We start from the raw sequence: 22349 nt of genomic DNA, 5'->3' as shown, positions 1-22349 counted from the left end.
AGGGCATTATCAGTTGATAAAGAACTGTGTGTCTTCCACAATGAGAAGGTGGTTCTGAGACCAGACCCATCTTTCATTCCTAAAGTCAACTCCTTCTTTCATAGGTCCCAAGAATTGGTTCTGCCAAACTTTTGTCCCAATCCGAAATCACCAAAGGAAAGGGCATTGCATTGCCTAGATGTTAAGAGGGCGCTTAGTTTTTATTTAGAGCGCACCAAAGAGTGGAGACAATCAGATTCGTTGTTTGTGTCCTTCAGCAAAAAATCGAGGGGACGACAGGTTTCTACTTCATCCCTTAGCAGGTGGTTGAGAGAGTGTATCGGTCTGGCTTACAAGGCGCAGGGGCAGAACCCTCCAGAGGGAATTACGGCTCATTCCCTGAGGGGGGCAGCTACATCGGCAGTGTATCGGTCCTTTCCGTCATTGGAGGCTGTATGTAAGGCGGCGACATGGAGATCGGTACACACATTTACCAGACACTATAAGGTGGACAAATGGGCTTCAGCGGAGGCGGCCTTTGGGAGGCGTGTGCTGCAGCATGCACTCTAAACAGGGAAGCCGGTCCCGCCCGGGGATGTCAGCTTTGTTACGTCCCAGTAGTCGGACCGACCCACTGTCCAGACCACCGGAGAATGGAAGATTGGTCACTTACCGTGAAGCTTCCTTCTCGGTGGACTGGCAGTGGGTCGGTCCGGCCCGCCCGTCAGAGGTTGAGCGGCTTCCTGGGTTTTGGAGATGGATCCTGGAGCCTCGTCTTTTCTTTCCTGAGTTCTATGGTCTGTTCGGTTTGGCAACGTTGGTTTCAGTCTCCTATGTTGGAGTTTTTTTTCTGGAACTTAATAAATGAATTTCCTCATTCTCCTGCCTCAGTTGTGAATGGGGAGGTCGTGGAACTGTTTATTCCTAGGGGGATGCGGCTTGGATACACCTGGCGGGAGCTTGGTGGTATAGGCCACTCCCCCCCTTCGGATCAGCTTGAAGACCCGACCCTGTGAAGAGGAGGAGGAGCCTATACCCAGTAGTCGGACCGACCCACTGTCCCAGTAGTCGGACCGACCCACTGCCAGTCCACCGAGAAGGAAGCTTCACGGTAAGTGACCAATCTTCCGTTCCTAGGACGTTCCTAGAAGACAACACTCTCCCTGCGAACCACCATGCAGAGAAGGCTTCTTCTGCACGCACCACATTCCAGAGTCCTGCCAACACTTTGGAAATGCAGATGCAAAATCTGATTTAAGGACATATATAATAAGAATCATTGCTGAGTTTCTGGAGATGGACCCTGATGAATCTAACTATTTTTATGACTATATATATAGAGTCAATTCATTGTTTGCCAAGAAAAATAAATTACCAAGATATGTGGTAATAAGATTTATATCAAGAGATATGGTGGGAAAGATCTTAAGTAAACAATCTGAAAAACATTGGAAGTTGATGAAAGCAGAGTAAGAATCATGAAAGAGTTGCCAAGAAAGATTATAAATGACAGAAGATTGTATAAAAAACTAACTGACAAGCTGTGGGAGAAGGAAGTGAGATACAGATGGATATTGCCAGCAGGTCTAAGTTTTGAATATGGAGGAAAGAGGATTACAATTACAAATGTACAAGAACTGAGGAGGTTTTTAAAAGAAAATAGGGGTTTTGGGAATACAGAATAAAAAGAAGAATCACTATGGATTACAAATTAATATCTTGGAACGTAAATGGTCTAAATTCACTGCAAAAAAGAAAGGCTACATTTCATTGGATCAAGAAACAAAAATGTAGTATAATTTGTTTACAAGAAGTACATATTAAACAAGCGGATTATAATTTTTTATGGAACAAACAATTGGGTGAAGAATTTTTTTCATTGGCTAAGGAGAAAAAAAGGGGAGTGATTTTCTATATCAAACAAGAATTAGATCCAAAATTGATTTTTAAGGACGATGATGGAAGATATTTAGCTGTGGAAGTGATGTTGAATGACAAAAAGACGTTGTTATTGGGACTGTATGCCCCAAACGGGGCAAAAGACTCTTTCTTTAAAGATATTGGGCAACAATTAGACCAAGTGACTTATGAACAAATAATGGTAATGGGAGACTTCAATTGAACAATTATAAATACTTTGGATAGATCAGGAAAAAGAAGTAATGAGGGGAAATTACCAAAGTCATTTTTTGATTTAGTGAAACAAGAAAATTTGGAAGATATATGGAGGAAGTTTAATCCTAAAGTGCGTGATTATTCTTTCTTTTCAGCTAGGCATAACTCTTCCTCAAGAATTGATATGCTATGGACTAAAAAAGATCTTGGGCTTATGACGAAAAAAATAGAGATTCTTCCTAAAGTTGGGACTGACCACAATCCATTGATATGGTTGGCAAAAAGTGTGAAAAAGACTAGGAGATGGAGAATAAATGAAGATTTGTTACAGAAAACAGAGATAGTGGTGTTTCTAGAAAAAGAAACTAAAGCTTTCTTTCAGATAAATGAAAAGGAGGACATTCAATTCCAAACTGTGTGGGATGCGTACAAAGCAGTAATGAGAGGTATTTTAATTACAATGAACAACAAAGATAAGAGAGCCAAAGAGAAACAAATGCTGGACATTCAAAAAAAGATTGGAAAAACAAACAAAAGGAACTTAAAAAAAGACCGGGAAAAAAGAAGATAATAAGGGAGATTACAATATTGCAGAATCAACTGAGACATTTGTTAAACAAAGAGGCAGAATGGAATCTTAAGAGACTGCAACAGAAATCCTTTGAAGGAGCAAATAAACCTGGAAAATACTTGGCATGGCAAATGAAAAAAAAGGGGAAATAAATTTATTAATAAAATTGTATTGGGAGGCAAAGAAATTGTTGACCAAGAAGGAATTAAAAAGGAATTTTATAAATACTATGCTAAGATTTCAAGGTCAAAAGGTGGAGAAAAGAAAAATAGATGCATATTTACAGAAAATTCAAGTAAAACCCTTAATAGAAAATATGGAAAAGGTCTTAAATGAACCAATTGAAAAAACTGAAGTTGAAGCTGCAATAAATTCAATGAAAATGGGAAAGGCACCGGGTCCAGACGGTTTTACAGCAAAATTTTATAAAGTCCTCGTAGAGATGTTAGTACCAAAACTTCAGAAGCTGATGAATATTATAAGGATTGATGGGAAAATACCAAATACATGGAAGGAAGCAGTAATTTCGTTGATACTGAAAGAAGATAGAGACACTACAAATGTTAAAAACTATAGACCAATTTCATTACTTAACAATGGCTATAACATATATGCTAGGATACTAGCAGAATGACTCAAACAGCATTTGAATAATTTCATTAAAAAGGAGGAAGCAGGATTTCTTCCCAGGAGACAAATCAGAGATAATATTAGAACTGTTATAGATATTATGAGAAACATCCTGAAAAAGAAGTGGCATTATTCTTTGCAAAAGAAGGCTTTTGATAATGTGAATTGGGACTTTATGTTTGCAGTGATGGAGAAATTGGGGTTAGGAGAAGATCTTATAAGAATGGTTAAGGCAATATATCGTGAACAACAAGCAAGACTCTGTAAAAATGCAGATTTGACGGAAAAAATGGTAGTTAGCAAAGGAACAAGACAAGGTTGCCCTCTATCTCCATTGATATTTATAATGACTTTAGAGATTTTGCTTATGCAAATACAAGAAGATAAGGAAATAGAGGGACTGAAATTAAAAGGCTTTTCTTATAAGTTATACATTCTGACGATGTAATGTTTATCAATGAAAATCCCATATATGTAACACCATTCCTGCTTCGTAAGATACAAGAATATGGAGAATTGGCTGGTTTCTATGTAAATAAAGAAAAATAAAAAATTTTGTGTAAAAATATGACAAAGAGCCAACAGGAAGAATTACAAAGGGTAACAGAATGTGAAGTTGCGGCAAAAGTAAAATATTTAGGCGAGGAAATTACCATTAAAAATATAGACTTGTATAAAAATAATTATGAGAAGTTTTGGCATAAAATTGATGAAGATTTAATTAAATGGAATAAATTGAACTTGTCTATGCTGGGCAGAATTGCTGCAATCAAGATGAATGTTCTACCAAGAATGATGTTCCTATTTCAAACAATTCCAATTGTGAAGGACAATAAACAATTTAGTAAATGGCAAAGGAAGGTCTCAGAATTTGTATGGGCCGGGAAAAACACAAGAATTAAAATGAAAATTTTAACTGATGCAAAAGAAAGGGGAGGTTTTCAATTGCTGAATTTAAAATTATACCATGATGCAGTATGTTTGGTGTGGATTAAAGAATGGATAACATTATTAAATAAGAAATTATTGGTTCTAGAAGGTCATGGAAATGTTTTTGGTTGGCATGCTTATATGTATTATGGGAAAAACAAGATGGATGGGTTTTTTCACATCACTATATAAGAAGAAACTTGTTAAATACCTGGTCAAAATATAAAAAATATGGAGATGAGAGAAAGCCATTATGGATTGTGCCAACGGAAGTAATAAAGCTATCATTAGATACTGAAGATGAGATGTGATTAACATTTAAACAATTATTAAAAAATAAATGGAGGAAAAGTGGAATTAAAATCGGCTGAAGAACTACAGTATAAATATAATTGGTTTCAATTGCAACAAATTAAAGTTTGGTAGAACAGGATATCAAAAATGAAGGTATAAGATTAGAACAAACAGAATTGGAAAGAATGCTGTTGGGGGACAATGAAAAGTTGATTTCAAGAACTTACAAATTATTATTGAAATGGTCCACAGAAGATGAAGTAGTGAAATCTCAAATGATAAAATGGGCAATTAATTTTAACAAAGAAATAAAGATGGAATCATGGGAGTATCTATGGAAGAACTGTATGAGAATATCAACATGTTATAATATCAAAGAAAATTGCTTTAAAATGCTATATAGGTGGTATATGACACCTAAGAAATTGGCAAAAATGAATAACCAGGTGTCAGATAGATGTTGGAAATGTAAAAAACATGAAGGTTCTTTCTACCATATGTGGTGGACTTGTGAAAAGGCAAGACAATTTTGGCAAATGATTCAGAAAGAAATGTCAATAATTTTAGGCTATGATGTTAAGAGGTCTCCAGATATTTTTTTGTTGGGATTACAGATGGAAAATTTTCCGAAACATGACAGAACAATTTTAATATGAAGATTCTAGGATTAGAATTACCTTGGGTTTTTTTTAGTAAATTTAGTAAACACCGGCGGGGGTCTTGAAAGGATGGGAGGAGAGGAGGGAAGGGGGAAAAATGTAATGTATTGGTGTTAATTGCATATTAATTTTTAAGAGTATTATAACGATATATTGCAAAATAAAAATTGGTTTATACACATGGAAATGCAGATGCAAAGGCATATCCTATCCACGAAGTAAGCCTTCTTTGCAGCCTTGACTGCCATCTCATAGGTCCTCATAAATGACATATAGGATGTTCTGGTCACTTCATCATGAGTACACTGCCACTGCCTCTCTAGTCGTCTGAGTCTCTGTTTCATCAGCTGCAATTCTGATGTATACCATGGCACAAGCTTCGAATGGAACCACGTGTCAGAACTTGGAGGAACTTCAAGCGAGTCCAATACTTGTTGCAAGTTAGGATCTTTATTGAAGAACAACAGTACTATAGTAACGAAATAACAGTAATGGCGAGTCTGGGCAGTTGGTTACATTTTATGCCCACAGCAAAGCATAATAAAACGATAATTCACATGGGCTCACAGAGCTTGTCTCTTCTTCCCAGCCTTCGTTATCAGCAAAGGAGGATGCCCCCCTATTGCGAAGGCCAAACGGCCTGGCTTCAAAGGGCACCTGTGGATATTGAGCAGAGACTTTCTGCCGCCTGTCTTACTACTCTAAATATTTTGCATAGCAAAGGGGCCTGGGTCAATGACCGCTGTCAGGCACTCAGAGTTACAATCATGGAGTCAGTTCAGTCAAGCAAAGCACACAGAGTTACAAGTTCTGACATACTGCCCCCCCTAAGCTCTTCGGCTTGGGCTTGTATGGGTACAGTAGGTGAAATTTACAAGTTACAAGTTCTGACATACTGCCCCCCCTAAGCTCTTCGGCTTGGGCTTGTATGGGTACAGTAGGTGAAATTTACAAGTTACAAGTTCTGACACCACGGGAGGACACAGGGAGCAATCTCATTTATGGCTGTGGAGACCCAACCATACGAGGTCTCCACTAGTTCATCTAATGAGCCACCAGGGGGCCAGGGATCCTGCAGAGCCATCTGGAGCTGCATAGGGTCCATTTGGCTCTGAGGGCAAGCTAAAATGTGCTTGCCACCTAAACAGGGTCGCGCTGGCATGTCCATACTGGCCTTCAGGGCAAAGTGGTCTGAACATGGCACTGCCTTAGCAGTAATCCCATCTACTGAAACCCCTGATGCAAAGATCAGATCCAGCATGCGTCCAGCCTGGTGCGTAGAAGTTGTTACAGCTCCCCCGACCCCTTAAAATCAAGAAAAAACAGCACTGCTAAAGGGATGCACTGAGTGCCAGCGTGATGTCACCTCTGGGTAACATCATCAGGCCACGTGAATGCACAATGCACACGCAAAAAATGAACTGGGGGAGAGCGCGCATTGGGGTTCTGCCTCGGGCAGCAGAACCCCACGCCCCGGGCCTGGCCGCACACCACCGCCGCTCCCCCATGCAGAATTCTGGCAGGTCTGCACTCCACACTGCAGCCTTGCTGGGCTTCCATGGTGCAACCAGGCCGACACAGCAACATTAGTGAGTCAGTAGCTCAGTCCAGTATATCAGAGGTCCAGTTGTCTGTAGTAGTTTTTGCTATCCCAGAACTGCAATAGCACCTCATTTGGAGCCAACTAGAGCCTTCTCACTCAAAAATAACAATTTTGGAGCCAGATATTGAGTGAATACGTGAGAGCTCTAGCACTAAGGCTCTTCACATGCTGCCATTTCACTTTAACTGTATCCCTTTTATTAAATTTATTTTCATGTTGAAGTGGCAGCACTGAGAAGCAAAATCACAGCCATGACTCTTGAGGACACGGACAGGGAATGTACTTGACTCATTCAAGCAAATGGATTTTGGGGCAATGGATCAGTGCTAATATATGACCCACCATTTCTTAATATGACAATTTAATAAGCTCTGGCCTTGTTGCACTTTTTTCATTTTGCAAACTATTTTATTTGTTTTACTTCTACTGTTATTTATTTATTTGTGCAATTTTCATTTTATTTCATTGACAGTATTCCGTCTTTCCTCCCTTAAAAGGGCCATCAAGTCACCTAACAATTCAAAGCATAAATAATTAATTACATTTAAAAAAAACCCTCCCGAACACATATAACACATACAAAAGAGACTTTTAAAAAAATTGGTTGTTCACCTACTGGCAGAAAATGGCAACAGAAGGGGACAGACATATTTCCCTGGGGAGAGAGTTCAGAGCTTTGGTGCCATGACAAAGTTGACCTTTTCATAGGTTGCCACCCACAATGTCAGAAGGTGGAGGCACTCAAGGCAAGGCCTCTGGAGATGGCTGTGGCAGTCAGACAGGTTCATAAGGGTTTTGATTGGGCTTTGGAGGAGAACACCAGCACCTTGAATTGTGTAGATTGGTCAAGATTGGAGTGATATGGACGCTATGACCTTGGTTGCAACGCTTGGCACCAATTGAAGTTTCTGAACATTTCTCAAGAGCAGCCCTATGTAGAGAAGATTGTAGTAATCTAAGCTAGCTGTATCCAGGGCATGCACCACAATGACCAGATCTTTTCTGCCCAGTAAAGCTGGCTAACCAGTCAAAGCTTGTAAAAAAGCAATCTTGGCCACAGCTTTCACTGCTTATCCAGCAGTGAGCCTGGGTCCAAGGACACCCAAGGCTAAGAGTCCAGGAGCATCCCATCCTTAGCTTTCTGAATTCAGAGAATGACAGTATACAAATCTAAATTATATTTAAAAAATAAATAAATCCAGAGTCACACCTTCCACCCACTGGCAGCACTTCCATCTTGGTGGAGTTAGGCTTCAGTTTATTCGCATCCACATCAAAACTGCCTCCAGGCATTGGTTCAGGGTTTAGAGATTGGCACGAGCCAAACCACAATGGAAAATTCATCATAGATTTTGCCAGTCATGGTTTGTGAATAGAAGTTTACTGTCGTGAATTTTCATGAACTTTGAAAGCCGTTCATGGAGGTTCATGGTGGTTTGTGGATGGAGCAGAAAGCAGGAGTTTAAAGAGACTCCCAGTTTAAAGAGACTGCACAAGACAGCCTGAAACAGCTGAGTGGCAAGGAGCACCTCCCCACTGTGCAGCTGTTTTTGGAGCTGTCTTGTGCAATCCCTTTAAACTTTAAAGACAGCCCAAAACAGCTGAGCAGCAGTATACAGCTGTTTTTCATGCTTTTTGCAAACCCTGTTTAAAGGGACTGTGATCCCCGTCAAAGAAATTTGTGAGGCCATGAACCACAAACCAGTTGGGCTAATGAACAAACCTCCTGGTTCAGTTCAGTTTGTGTTCGGCCATAAGCCAACCTGCATTTTCTGGGTTCATGGCCATTCATAGCAGGGTTTCTACAGTCTCCTTGAGATCAGCTGGAAGTGTAAAATAGAACTGAGTGTCATTGCATATTGGTGATAGCACAGCCCACATCTCTGGGTGACCCCACCCAGTGGCTGCATGTAGATGTTTAAAAACATAGGTGACAAGCATGTAGATGTTAAAAAGCGTAGGTGACAACCTTGTAGGGTCAAAGGCCAAGGGACTGAGCAGCAGTCCCCCAGAACTAGCCAGTTTGGTGTAGTGGTTAAGTGTACGGACTCTTATCTGGGAGAACCGGTTTTGATTCCTCACTCCTCCACTTGCACCTGCTAGCATGGCCTTTGGTCAGCCATAGCTCTGGTAGAAGTTGTCCTTGAAAGGGCAGCTGCTGTGAGAGCCCTCTCAGCCCCACCCACCTCACAGGGTGTCTGTTGTGGGGGAGGAAGGTAAAGGAGACTGTGAGCCGCTCTGAGACTCTCCGGAGTGGAGGGCGGGATATAAATCCAATATCTTCATCTACCTCACAGGGTGTCTGTTGTGGGGGAGGAAGGGAAAGGAGATTGTGAGCCGCTCTGAGACTCTCCGGAGTGGAGGGCGGGATATAAATCCAATATCTTCTTCTTCTTCTTCTGAAACCTACTGTCCAGTTAGGATCAGAACCACTGCAGAATGGGGCCTCCCACTGCCAGTCCAGTTAGGCAGTCCAGAAGGATACCATGATCAATGGTATCAAAAGCCACTGAGAGGTCCAGGAGAATCAACAGAGTCACACTCCATCTGTCCATCTTCCTGGCACAAGTCATCCAAAATTACAATGGCATGCAGAACTGACACTTTCAAATCAGAACCACTCATATTAGATCTCCAGGATTTCAAGGGAGATAAAAAATTTAGTGACCTCTATGATATGTCTGCTAATTAGGGTCAATGCTGGGGTTAAATAGTTTGTAGCTACCATATAATACAGCAACATCAATAGTCTAGCAACAGCATTGATTACTGTTAATAATTAAACTTCAGTTTGGGGATCAGAGTCTGAAATAACAGTGGAAGTTACCTTTTTATTCTGTATTTTACAGCCTGAAGGGTATCCTGGCAGAACCGAATCTGAATTACTTGGATATCTTTGGACTTCGAGAGGTATTATGTGTAAATTGTAGCAGCTTTAGACCAATTTGTCCTATTTTCAATATTGCTTATCATGTACTGCTATGCTATTATTTTGTGCTAGGCTTCCCAATCCCCAGGTCCCAGAGGGGGATCCCCCGGTTTTACAGGCTTCCCCCCTCCCCCAGCCAACTGGCCAGTGGGGAAGCCCCACCCCCATAGCCATCATGCACCTCCATGAACGATTCCCATAGGGAATGATGGGGAATTGATCTGTGGGTATCGGGGGCTCTGGGGGGGCTGTTTTTTGAGATAGGGGCACCAAATTTTCAGTATAGCATCTAGTGCCTCTCCCCAAAATACCTCCCAAGTTTCAAAAAGATTGGACCAGGGGGTCCAATTCTATGAGCCCCAAAAGAAGGTGCCCCTATCCTTCATTATTTCCTATGGAAGGAAGGCATTTAAAAAGATCTGCAGTCCCTTTAAATGTGATGGCCAGAACTCCCTTGAAGTTCAATTATGCTTGTCACATCCTTGCTCTTGGCTCCGCCCCAATGTCTCCTGGCTCCTCCCCCAAAGTCCCCAGATATTTCTTGAATTGGACTTGGCAACCCTATTTTGTGCTGAAACATGGAATGAAATAAACACACTAACAGAGAGTTTATGAGCAGGAGGAAACTTTTCAAAGTAGGGTCATGAACTGTCTGTTTCTGGACCCAGCTCTTTATAAACAGTTCGACCCATGTGTTTACCAAAAGTGCTGTCAAATTGCAGCTGACTTATGGTGACTCTAGCAAGTGGCTTTCAAGGCAAGTGAGAAGTGGAGATGGTTTGCTATTGCTTTCCTCTGCAGGTTCTTTCTTGGAGGTCTCCCATTTAAGTACTGACCCTGTTTAGTTTCGGAGATCTGATAAGACTGAGCTGTACCATGCTACCTTCCCTCCCAGTTTGGCCTGTAGATACATCAACATATGACCAACTTTTCAGAAAAAGCTTTGAAAAACGATAGTACCTCCTTATCCTTAAAGTTTCTAGACTGAAATGCTTTCCTCGCCATCTCTTCCACCAATTATCACTACCTAAAATTGCATTTGTTTTAGGTGATAGCATCATTTGTGTTTTTTTTTTAAATATCCAATGTAGTAACACAGGTTGCCTTTGGAACACAGAACATGGTTTTCTTCCAAAAATGACTTGCCTGTGTCAATGTCTTCTTCTCAGCCCACAATATGTAGTTATGGAGGGAAATAACAGGCTATCACTGTGTTGTGCATTTGCTATTCCCTGCTATGGGATGAGGAAATGCACAGTGTGGTGAAACATTTTCAGCATTTGCATTTTGGTGAGGCATCTAGTCCTGGCTATAGATAACCAGGCTGACAGATCTCAGTGTGAGCAGAAGGTTGAGACTTGACTTAGGTTTATTATTATTATTATTCTGTTTATTTAAATTCTACCCGTTCCCCATAGGGGCTCAGAGCGGAGCACAACATGAATAATAAAATCACAATAAAATCAACATAACAATAAAACAGCATAACAGTAAAAACTGGTTATGATGTTCGGTCCAACAGAATAGTTCAACAGGACCAAGATGGTATAAACAATACAATGCAGCAAAACAGCACAGTAGGATAGTACGGTAGGGGAGGCCAACTGATCTAGTGAATAGACGCCCGCCGCCTCACCCAAAAACCTGAGGAAACAGCTCCGTTTTACAGGCCCTACGAGAGGTAGGGTAGGGCCCAGATCTCCATAGGGAGCTGATTCCAGCAGGTTGGGGCCAGGACCAAGAAAGACCTGGCCATGGTAGAGGTAAGACGGGTATCTCTTGGGCTGAGGACAGTCAGAAGATTTTGGGAGGCCGAGCGAAGCGACCTCCAGGGCATATATGGGAAGAGACGGTCCCGCAGGTATGTTGGTCCCAGGCCACATAAGGCTTTAGAAGTCAGAACACCTTGAAACGGATCCGGTACTCCATAGGCAGCCAGTGCAGGCCACGGAGCACCGGCCGTATGCTCACCCGTACAGGTGATGCAGTCAGCAGGCGAGCTGCCGCATTCTGCACCCACTGCAGTTTCCAGATCAGTTTCAAGAGTAAGCCAGAGTAGAGAGAGTTACAGTAATCTAGTTTGGAAGTGACCATTGCATGGGTCACTGTAGCCAGGTCTTGGGGGGATAGATATGGTGCTAGCGCCCTGATCTGCCATAAATGGTAGAAGACAGATCCGGCAGCCGCTGTGACCTGGGCCTCCATAGAAAGTGAGGCATCCATAGCACCAGCCATTTATGCTTGTGGCACTTGCATTTCCTTACCTCTGGAGACAGTCATTCTTTGGAAGGCCCTGCTCAATGCTGCCAAAAGTGGAAGGGTATGAAACATCACCTTTCTTGCCTAAGATTCTTATAGGTCTGTAGGAGGCCAGAAGCCATGAGGTGACTTGAGATAACAGGATGGGATTACTGGAAGGGTTTGCATAGTGAAGAATTACAGCCAGATGGCTCTATGTACTTTGCCAGTTGCACAATGCTACAGTTGTTCTATTGATCTGCAGAAGAGGCCTACAGTAAACAAATTCCATTCCCTGGTGTCTATCAATAAGTAGACTGGGAATTACCCAGTGTGAGTTGTGAATTATGTATATTTCTATGTGTATTTAGTTGATAGATATGTGGACTTACATAGCTGAAGAATTCAGCAATATGAGAATTTTAGATTTTTTTTTAAAACCTAAGCTTTATGGCTCAGAAGGTGGGTTTAGAAGGGAGCTGACAACGTTGAAATACAGAAGATGAGGCAGAGCGGAATTTCCTGTGTTTTGTGTAGCTCTTTGCTTGTTCCTTTTCTAGCAATGAAAAAATAATCTAGCAGAAACAAAATTCCAGTAGCATTCAAAATTACCAACTATGCAAATATATGCTTAATTGGTATAGATGACACACAGCTTTCCTTGGCCAATTATGTGGGTTACCACCTGGGAGTGGAATTGTGATGCTCTGTGGATAGAGCAGATCTGACCCTTTCTGTGTGTAACCTGTGACAGTCAAAAATAGAGGCATTTTGTCCTTTCATTTCTCATTTCTATGCTTAACCTCAAGATGATAAAAATATAAAAGGTTCTGTGCAAAGTGATTTCTGCCAGAGCTTAGCTGGCCTGTAAGAGTGAAGTAAACATAGAAATGTCATGGAAGGTAAGGAAGCTGGCAGCTGACTTGTTTTGAAATATGTGAATCAGCTGCTAAGGGGGAGTTAATTATGAAGCAGGAAACTATTACTAACCCAGAGATGACTGGCTAATTGCCACCCTTCAGTGGGCAAATTCCCAAGGATTTACACCAGATATGAAACCTGTACTGATGAGAGGGAACAGGGCACTCAGTTCAATCACAGAATCATAGAGTTGGAAGGGACCTCTAGGGTCATGTAGTCCAACCTTCTGCACAATGCAGGAAACTCACAAACACCTCCCCCTAAATTCACAGGATCTTCATTGCTATCAGATGGCCAAGGAAGGAGAGCCCACCACCTCCCGAGGATATTAGCTTTCATAAAGTGCTTTATCTCATTTTATCTAAAAGCCAGAGAAGCTGGGAAGGTCAGACATTCCTTATTCTCATTCGCCAGTGTTCCAGCTTTCTTTCCTCCCCCCCCCCCCCCCCCTGTTTGCTTTAGTGTATGAATTTGAGTTCCAGATAACACAGTACAGGAAAAGAAAGATAAGGCACTGCAGAAATGGAGACAGGAGGAGAGAAGCCGGGAGAGAGTAGGAGAATGGGTAGATGATGATTCTGGCAGGAGATGAAAGGTTATTTTGTCTGGGTAAGGCCAGGGCAGAGCAACATCCCAGATTGGTGGAGAGTGAGGAGAAGACTTACAGGCATGGATGGGCCCAAACCAGGTTCATGGTTCATGAGGTCACATGAATCATGGACCTCTCAGGTTACTGAACCTCCTCTCTGCTGGCGGCAGCTCCCCGAGGCCAGCAGAATTGAAGGAGGGAAGATCTTGCAAAAGCCATTTAAAGGGGACATTCTTTTTAATAATAATAATAAATTTATTTTTGTATCCCGCCCTCCCCCGCCAAAGGCAGTCTCAGGGCGGCTCACAGACATGGTACAACCATGATTTCAATAAAATACAATCAATACAATAAAACAAATTAAAATACAATTAAATTGCATTTATCAATTAGGTTAAAATTAAATAAGACAGTCGTTATGTGTTAGTAATTAAGGTGCTACAATTCACAGACATATATAAGATGGCTAGAAGTCAATTTAGCTGGGGTCTGTCTTAAAAGCGAGCTGAAAGAGGGAGGTTTTGCAAGCCTTGCAAAACTGATTCAGGTCCCGCAGGGCTCGCACCACCTCTGGAAGTTGATTCCACCATCGGGGGGCCATTGTCGAGAAGGCTTGATCCCTCGTTGTTTTCAATCTAGCCTCTCTTGGCCCAGGGATTTTTAAAAGGTTTTGGGAACTGGGGATCATATGGGGAGAGGCGGTCCCTAAGGTAGGCAGGTCCTCGGCCATATATGGTTTAAATGGTTTTTGCAGGCAGGTGCTGCTTGGACTTCACTAACCCATTGAGCCCAATTGCAAATGCCATTTAAAAGGAATGCTTGGAAACTTAAATGAATGCAAGCCACTTCAATGATCCCTCTTGCTCTTTCTTCCCCCACTTCCCAACACAAGCCCCACAAACTCCCCCAAAACAACCGGAAGGGTCATGGATAAGGATGGGCACAAACTTCCAGTCTGTGGACCGTGAACTGGCGATGCTCAACATGGAATGAGGCTCCTGACAAGGTTCACGCCCATCCCTACTCACAGGCCGTTGGCAGCAACCAGAAGGTGGAACACAGCCCTGTAATTCTACTGCAGAGTACAGCATCACAGGGATGCTCAAACCCTGCCTAAAAAGCCTTTATCTTTTTCATCTCAGCAAGCTATAAGAAGAAGAAGAAGATATTGGATTTATATCCCGCCCTCCACTCCAAAGAGTCTCAGAGCGGCTCACAATCCCCTTTACCTCCCCCCCCCCACAACAGACACCCTGTGAGGTAGATGAAGATATTGGATTTATATCCCGTCCTCCACTCCGAAGAGTCTCACAGCGGCTCACAATCTCCTTTCCCTTCCTCCCCCACAACAGACACCCTGTGAGGTAGATGAAGATATTGGATTTATATCCTGCCCTCCACTCCGAAGAGTCTCAGAGCGGCTCACAATCTCCTTTCCCTTCCTCCCCCACAACAGACACCCTGTGAGGTGGGTGGGGCTGGAGAGGGCTCTCACAGCAGCTGCCCTTTCAAGGACAACCTCTGCCAGAGCTATGGCTGACCCAAGGCCATGCTAGCAGGTGCAAGTGGAGGAGTGGGGAATCAAACCCGGTTCTCCCAGATAAGAGTCCGCACACTTAACCATTACACCAAACTGGCTATGAATGTGCAAGGTGCCATGTGCCTTTGGTCTTCACACCAGGTGTAGCTCTTTAGAGGCGCTCTCTAGAACATACCAACAGCAGAGTTTAAGCCAAACAACCTGTAGCTTCAGCTGAAGGAGTTCCTTGGAAGACCAAGTTCCAGTAGCCTCTTCTTAGTGTAAGACGTGCATTGTTGGAAAGCAGAGTCCATTTCACTAGTGAGCCAGCTATTCTCATGCTTTTAACCACGGTAGAAAGAGAACTGAAGTAGATGCAGAACGGTATTGTATGTGAATCTATACTAATGTCTATATTTTCTCCAAAAGACGGACGAGGAAGTTTGCAGCGATAATAGTCAGAGTTCAAAGCCTACAAGAGAACACGGTCAGTATTGCTTTCATGTTGCAATTGTCCTTTCGAGGCATAAAAGGGAAAAACAAACCTTTTATTTGGTTTGTGATGTAGTTAACAAAATAAAGAGGAAACGTCTTAACATTTAGGTATGATGTATTTTAAAAGCCCCTCCTAGAAATTTCATTTATAAAATTTTTGTCCCAGTCCTCAAACACCAGCTCCTTAACGTGGTTTCCAGCATCAAAAAGAAATGCCAGTTACTTCTTACCCTGAATCATTTCCCACTTCTTAACCTTACTTTTGGGACATGGTTCTGCTATAATCCATGACTCCCCAAGATTTTGTAACCCATCCCTCCCACTGTTTTATAACCGAAGGAAGGATCTCTATTTCTCTTAACTTTTACTGCTTAACTATATGAACGCCGTAACTAAACCTTTGTTTTGCTGCACAAATGATAACTGTTCAATCCCTGTTCCCCACGATATTCAGTGGAGCTTCTCAAACCAGAGAGTTTTCATATTGCAACAACCAGGATGTTAGGGTTTACCAGGATATCATAGCTAGCTAATCTGTAAATCAGGGGTCCTCAAACTTTTTAAATAGGGGGCCAGTTCACTGTCCCTCAGACTGTTGGAGGGCCGGACTGCCGTTACTGTACAAGGCCACGGGCCGTCAGTTCTCCGTCTTCTGCATCTCTCTCCCTTCCCCACACCACACACCCCGGCCTGGGAACTCACCTCACCTCGGTATCACCTCACACTCTGTCTCCACCGCCTCAGCCCAGTGCCGGAAGTGTGCGTTGCTAACACGAGTTTAGGTCGAACGTCACTTCCGGTTTGCTTTTGCCATAACCCGGCGGGCCGCATAAACGTCCTCAGCGGGCCGCATTTTGAGGACCCCTGCTGTAAATGCAACATGAACATCAGGTTTCCAGTGGCAACATATTGATTCATTGCTCCAAGGATTTTGCAACACACCAATCATGTACATTGAGCAAGCAGATGCCTAAATATACATTAGGATACCAGCAGGGCTGGCCCTAGGGCGCAGGGTGCCCCAGACAGACTTACCTCCCACCCATCCCCCTCCACGGCACCATGCCCTGCCCCACTTGAGGGCTGCGGCCAGCAGCTTCTGGAGGTCCCTACACGGCTCCCCAGTCACCTCCCCCTCCCTTCCCCATGCCATTGCAATGCCCAGGAAGGGGCGGTGGACCGCCACAGCTTCCTGGGCAATTTAAAGTCCCCCCCCCCCCCGCTGATCAGCTGATCAGTGGGTAAAATAGCGCCGGAGGCTCGCGTCTCCAATGCCAGCTCTCCAGCACGATCAGTATGAGTGTGGGGTGAAGGCTGGCCGGGGCAGCATGTCAGCGCAGGGACATTGAAGCTTTCAACAATAATCAGGCTTGTCTTTGTTGAAAACAAAGTTTCCTTTTATTGATTACAGCAATGCATTTCACTACGCAGGTTCATTGACACTAATAACGAGAGGGGTGCAAGCATGAGCATATATGGATACACATCAAAGGATGGGGGGGTTAACTTATTTCCCACAATAAAACTGGGGCTTCTCTGTTGAGAAGAGCCAGGGTGCCTATCTGTTATCTCCCATTGACATAGCGGCCTCTCCTCCCCTGCAACGGCCTTGTATGTCTCCGCTCACTCCTGCTGGACGCCTGGGAACCAGCTAGTTGTTTTACACATCAAACGCCTGTTGGCATTTGGCTTCCCCCCCAGGCCACTTCTCGCATTCCTTTTTAGTTCTAAGGTTAGTGAAGCAAAAGCATAGGGTTAGTTCACAGTAAATAAACAGGTCAGGCCATAAAGTAGGCTTCAATGTATACAAGCTGACACAGCAGCAGCAGGAAGGAATGTCACCAAAAGAGTGGCCATGGCCACTGCCGCTGCTGCCTCCTCCCTCCTTCCTTCCTGGATCGAAGGAAAGGGGAAGGAGGCAGCAGCAGCAGTGGCCGCAGCTACTCTTTTGGCAGCGTTCCGTCCTGCTGCTGCTGCCCCAGCTGGCCCTCACCCCACACTCATACTGATCACACCAGAGGGCCGGCATAGGAGCCATGAGCCTCCGCCTCTATTTTACCCGCCAATCAGTTGATCGACGGGGGGCAGGGGGTGTTTAAATTGCCTGGGAAGCCGCAGCGATCCACTGCCCCTTCCCAGCATTGAAATGGCATGGGGACGGGAGCGTGGAGAAGACTGGGGAGCGCAGCCCTTAGGCAAACAAGGGATTTGCCTAGGGCATGGGGAGGGCCAAATTTGGTGCCCCCCACCCTGACGGCGCCCTAGGCAAATGCCTAGTTTGCCTAATGGATGAGCCAGCCCTGGATACCATTATATGTGTGTTCGCTAAGGAAGCTGTGAATCTATTGGTGGGTGGGTTTGAGAGGCGAGTACACTGTGCCTGCCAGTTGCAACTGCTTGCAGGCCAAACATCAGACCTCCCTACTTCTCTGTAGTCAGCCTCAGGCAGCTGCTGAGAGATATGCAGGAGGGGCATATGGAAGGCTTGCTCATCAAACCAAGTCATGTTGCACAGCCAGCCAAACAGCCCAAGCAGTCAGTCCCTGCTTATGACCATGAGCTGAGCTTTTTGAGCAGCTCAAAGTATGACAAGAATGCTCACCAAATCATGATTGTATTTTGTGTTCACTTTATCAGACAACCTGAAATGCCTAGGGTGTGTTCAGATGGTGCCTTGCTGTGAAGAAGATGTCCCAGGGCAGCTGCACTCCTCACAGCATGCCAGATGTGCATTACTGTAGAATTTGAACTAGACTTGGTGGCTATGTAGGCCAGTGGGATATCCACCTAATGAATCCCATTCTGGCTTTGAATGAGAACAGTCTAACATGAAAGAGCATGTTTCATATCTGTTTGTACAGAGGGCCAGTGTTATTTCAGACAGATTTTTGGTGCTTGGAGTTTCTTTGTGCAGGTTGACTTTTTCCCCCTCCAGACGATGAATCTCAGCTGAGCAGCCAGTCCCCCAGTTATTCTCCAGAGCAGACAGAGAGATGTGCTGGCATGACATCTGATGAGGTAAAGCCAAGGCAAACACTGCCTTACTTTGAATTTATTGGTACAAATTCATCATCAAATGCTAACAGCCCATGAAAGAATTCACTTGCTAGGTAATCTTCTACTTCATGCAGTATTTTTCTGTACAGGACTCTTCATTAAAAATGCATACAAAAATAGAATTCCCATGATATCAAAGATTTCAGGTTTTCACGGCTGGTAACATCATTAGGGTTTGTAGAATCTTTCGGGATCAAGTGCTGTGTTCTACTGGAGAAAGTTTTCCTTCCAGACGTTTCGTTCTAAGCTGCAACGCCACTGAGGATGTTCTCCGCAGCTGAGAACGAAACGTCTGGAAGGAAAACTTTCTCCAGTAGAACACGGCACTTGATCCCGAAAGATTCTACAAACCCTAATAAGAATTCCCATGAGTTGGTCCAAAAAACCACAAGCAGAATGGATCCTTTCTGTTGTCTCCAGTCTTCTGCAACCCCCTTGCATGATCCAAAAACTTCTATTAAGGAATCATGTCTTGAATTGCAGTTTGAATGAAATGTCCACAAAGATCAACGGACCCCAACAATGGGTCTTTAAAAGCCAAATGTTCCTATGAGGAAAGGCTGAAGAGTCTGGAACTTTTTAGTTTGGGGATGGGGGGCAAGGCTCAGTTGGGACATGATACAAGTTTATAAAATTATACACATTTTTCTTCCTCTCCCATAATACTAGAACTTGGGTACAGCCATTGATGGACAAGGGAAAAAAAGGAAATACTTCTCAATGAGTAATTAAATAGTGTAATCCACTCAACTGGAAGTAATGGTGGTTATTAACATAAATGACTTTAAAAGGAGATTAAAAAAAATACATGGAGGATAGGTCCACCAATGGCCACAAATAAGAAAGATACATGGAGGATAGGTCCACCAATGGCCACAAATAAGAAAGATACATGGAGGATAGGTCCACCAATGGCCACAAATAAGAAAGATACATGGAGGATAGGTCCACCAATGGCCACAAATAAGAAAGATACATGGAGGATAGGTCCACCAATGGCCACAAATAAGAAAGATACATGGAGGATAGGTCCACCAATGGCCACAAATAAGAAAGATACATGGAGGACAGGTCCACCAATGGCCACAAATAAGAAAGATACATGGAGGACAGGTCCACCAATGGCCACAAATAAGAAAGATACATGGAGGACAGGTCCACCAATGGCCACAAATAAGAAAGATACATGGAGGACAGGTCCATCAATGGCCACAAATAAGAAAGATACATGGAGGATAGGTCCATCAATGGCCACAAATAAGAAAGATACATGGAGGATAGGTCCATCAATGGCCACAAATAAGAAAGATACATGGAGGATAGGTCCACCAATGGCCACAAATAAGAAAGATACATGGAGGATAGGTCCACCAATGGCCACAAATAAGAAAGATACATGGAGGATAGGTCCATCAATGGCCACAAATAAGAAAGATACATGGAGGATAGGTCCATCAATGGCCACAAATAAGAAAGATACATGGAGGATAGGTCCATCAGTGGCCACAAATAAGAAAGATACATGGAGGATAGGTCCATCAGTGGCCACAAATAAGAAAGATACATGGAGGATAGGTCCATCAATGGCCACAAATAAGAAAGATACATGGAGGATAGGTCCATCAATGGCCACAAATAAGAAAGATACATGGAGGATAGGTCCATCAGTGGCCACAAATAAGAAAGATACATGGAGGATAGGTCCATCAATGGCCACAAATAAGAAAGATACATGGAGGATAGGTCCATCAATGGCTACAAGCCATGGCACTATTGGCTTTCCAGTGCAATTGATTGGTTGTTGTGGGGAACAACAACCTGGACTAAATAGACTACTGTTCTGATCCAGTAGGGCTGTTACATTCTCACGTAAACCTATATATTAAAATATCTGATATGAATTCAGTCCATTGCAATGAATCATGGTAATACTGAATAGTAAGGACATTGACCAACTTTGTAAATTCAAAGCAGGCATATAATTCTGCTCTGCTGTGCAACCCCCAGTGAGGGGGTTGAATTTTGCAAGGCTATATGACTAGCAAAAATGATTCCTATTTGAAAGTAACAATTGTAGCGGTTCATTCATAGAGAAAGGAACATTAACAACTATCTGTTTTGGCAGTCAACAGAGGACGATCAAGATGGAAGCCTGTCATCCTGTTATGCAAATTATATTTCAAGAAATAATGGAAACCCACTTGCAATTTTTGGAAACCAAAAGTCACGGTGCAACTGCCACTCAAGGGACATGCCCTTCGTTCTTCATAACTCTGTAACTATGGACAAAGCCAACATTAATCCCCTGGTAAAGCCAGCTGTTGATCTAAGGAAAGATGACATTGTTCGTCCTCTACAAAACACATCCCATGGATCATTTAAAAACAAGCATGTGAATTCTAAAGCAAGGCATAATGCTTCATCCCAAACAGAGAAATGTGCTTGCGAAATAGAAACATCTGATGCAGCAGTGCAGTGTGATATAATACAAGACTGCAGCTGCAAAAAAGGGGTCTCCTCTGTCCATAGTGCTGAAATAGTCACTTCCACGATCAAGATAGAAACCACTGGAGGGCAGAACATCCCAGCCAACAGAGCTGCGTTTCAGCCTTCAAGTACCAGCAGCGCAGCATTAGTTTAAAGGCTTGCCTTCTGAGAGTGGATACTTCAGAAACCATATCAAAATAAGTGTAGGTATACTAATATAACGAAAGCCCTGGAAACGTGACTAAGAATAATTGAGCCATGCTACATACTTATTGCTAGTATAGCAAAGATGGGAGTTTTGATAGATATATTTACCACTTGTATTCGTCAACTATAATCCATCACAAAACCAGACATATGCAATCCAAAGTTAAACATGATAAAAGCCCCATGTTTTCAGTGAGTTCAGCTGATGACGAATTGTGACCATCTATTTCAGTGAACTTAAATACAGCCAATATTGTGTTGTATAATTGTGTGTAACCGCTTCAGTTCTTTCATTTGCAAACTACATACGTAACACTGATTTTAAAAAAAACATTCTCGTAAAAGAAACAAGAAATCCACAAATAAAAGGAAACTCTGTAGTGAACAATTTATCCTTGTCAATGTACACAATATTGTTTCTCGGTATTTATATTAAAACCACTGACCACAAATATCGCTGTTAACGTGTTCATATAGAAATGACTGGAATTATTTAATCTTGCTTGCATTATTTTTAACTTTTCTTGATGGTTGTTAATTGTTTGTGACATCAACTCCTGTCAAAGCTTTTCAGACACATTTTGTAAAATATAAATAAATTCACCGCCTTGTGATTTTTATGTTATTTAAATGTTAATCTTCAGATTTATAAGGTTGAGATTATTTCATTTTATTCAGCACCTCCTATCTGTTATTCATGAAATAAAGCCTGTTGTCATTTACTGATTTTCCTTGTATTTTAATTTAACTCTGCTAAGATGCCAAAATCCTCTGTGGGCTATCAGATCCTCTCTTCAATACTGCCACATCAGCATAAGTCTGTATCAACAAACAATAGTGAAAGTAAGCATCCGGTTTTCTTGGAAAATTGGCCTTGACCTTTTACGACTACCTCCCATGGTCCTATTTTGTTAGGAAGTGCCTTGGCCAAAAGAAACATTAACTGTTGTTCTTTAAACTGTGCAAGGGGATTTTGTTTAGAATGTTAAATGTGCTATGTACTTTCTTTCCTCAGTGAACACTGATGAAAGATTTGTTGAGCTGGCTTCAGCTCAGTCATTCCATTAGCACAATATTGACACAAAGAGACCTTGAACCTTATGTTTGATCACTAGCAATTAGCACT

The 22349-nt window shown here is 42.8% G+C and overlaps 1 protein-coding gene across 1 annotated transcript in view; it reads left to right on the top strand.

The window, feature by feature from the left end:
• Window positions 1–21945, top strand: part of REDIC1 (regulator of DNA class I crossover intermediates 1) — a 54632-nt gene extending 32687 nt beyond the window's left edge. Inside the window, exons 8-11 of the mRNA XM_060246077.1 lie at window positions 9631–9691; window positions 15407–15464; window positions 18408–18490; window positions 20655–21945. Coding sequence (XP_060102060.1) covers window positions 9631–9691; window positions 15407–15464; window positions 18408–18490; window positions 20655–21170 — 718 coding nt within the window. The 3' untranslated portion in view covers window positions 21171–21945. The remainder of the gene's footprint in view (window positions 1–9630; window positions 9692–15406; window positions 15465–18407; window positions 18491–20654) is intronic.
• The last annotated feature ends 404 nt before the right edge of the window (window positions 21946–22349 follow it).

This window comes from Heteronotia binoei, chromosome 8 (assembly GCF_032191835.1).
Source record: "Heteronotia binoei isolate CCM8104 ecotype False Entrance Well chromosome 8, APGP_CSIRO_Hbin_v1, whole genome shotgun sequence".
Classification (NCBI taxonomy): domain Eukaryota; kingdom Metazoa; phylum Chordata; class Lepidosauria; order Squamata; family Gekkonidae; genus Heteronotia; species Heteronotia binoei.
Note: the sequence above shows the minus strand (reverse complement) of the source record. Positions and strands in the feature narration are given on the sequence as shown.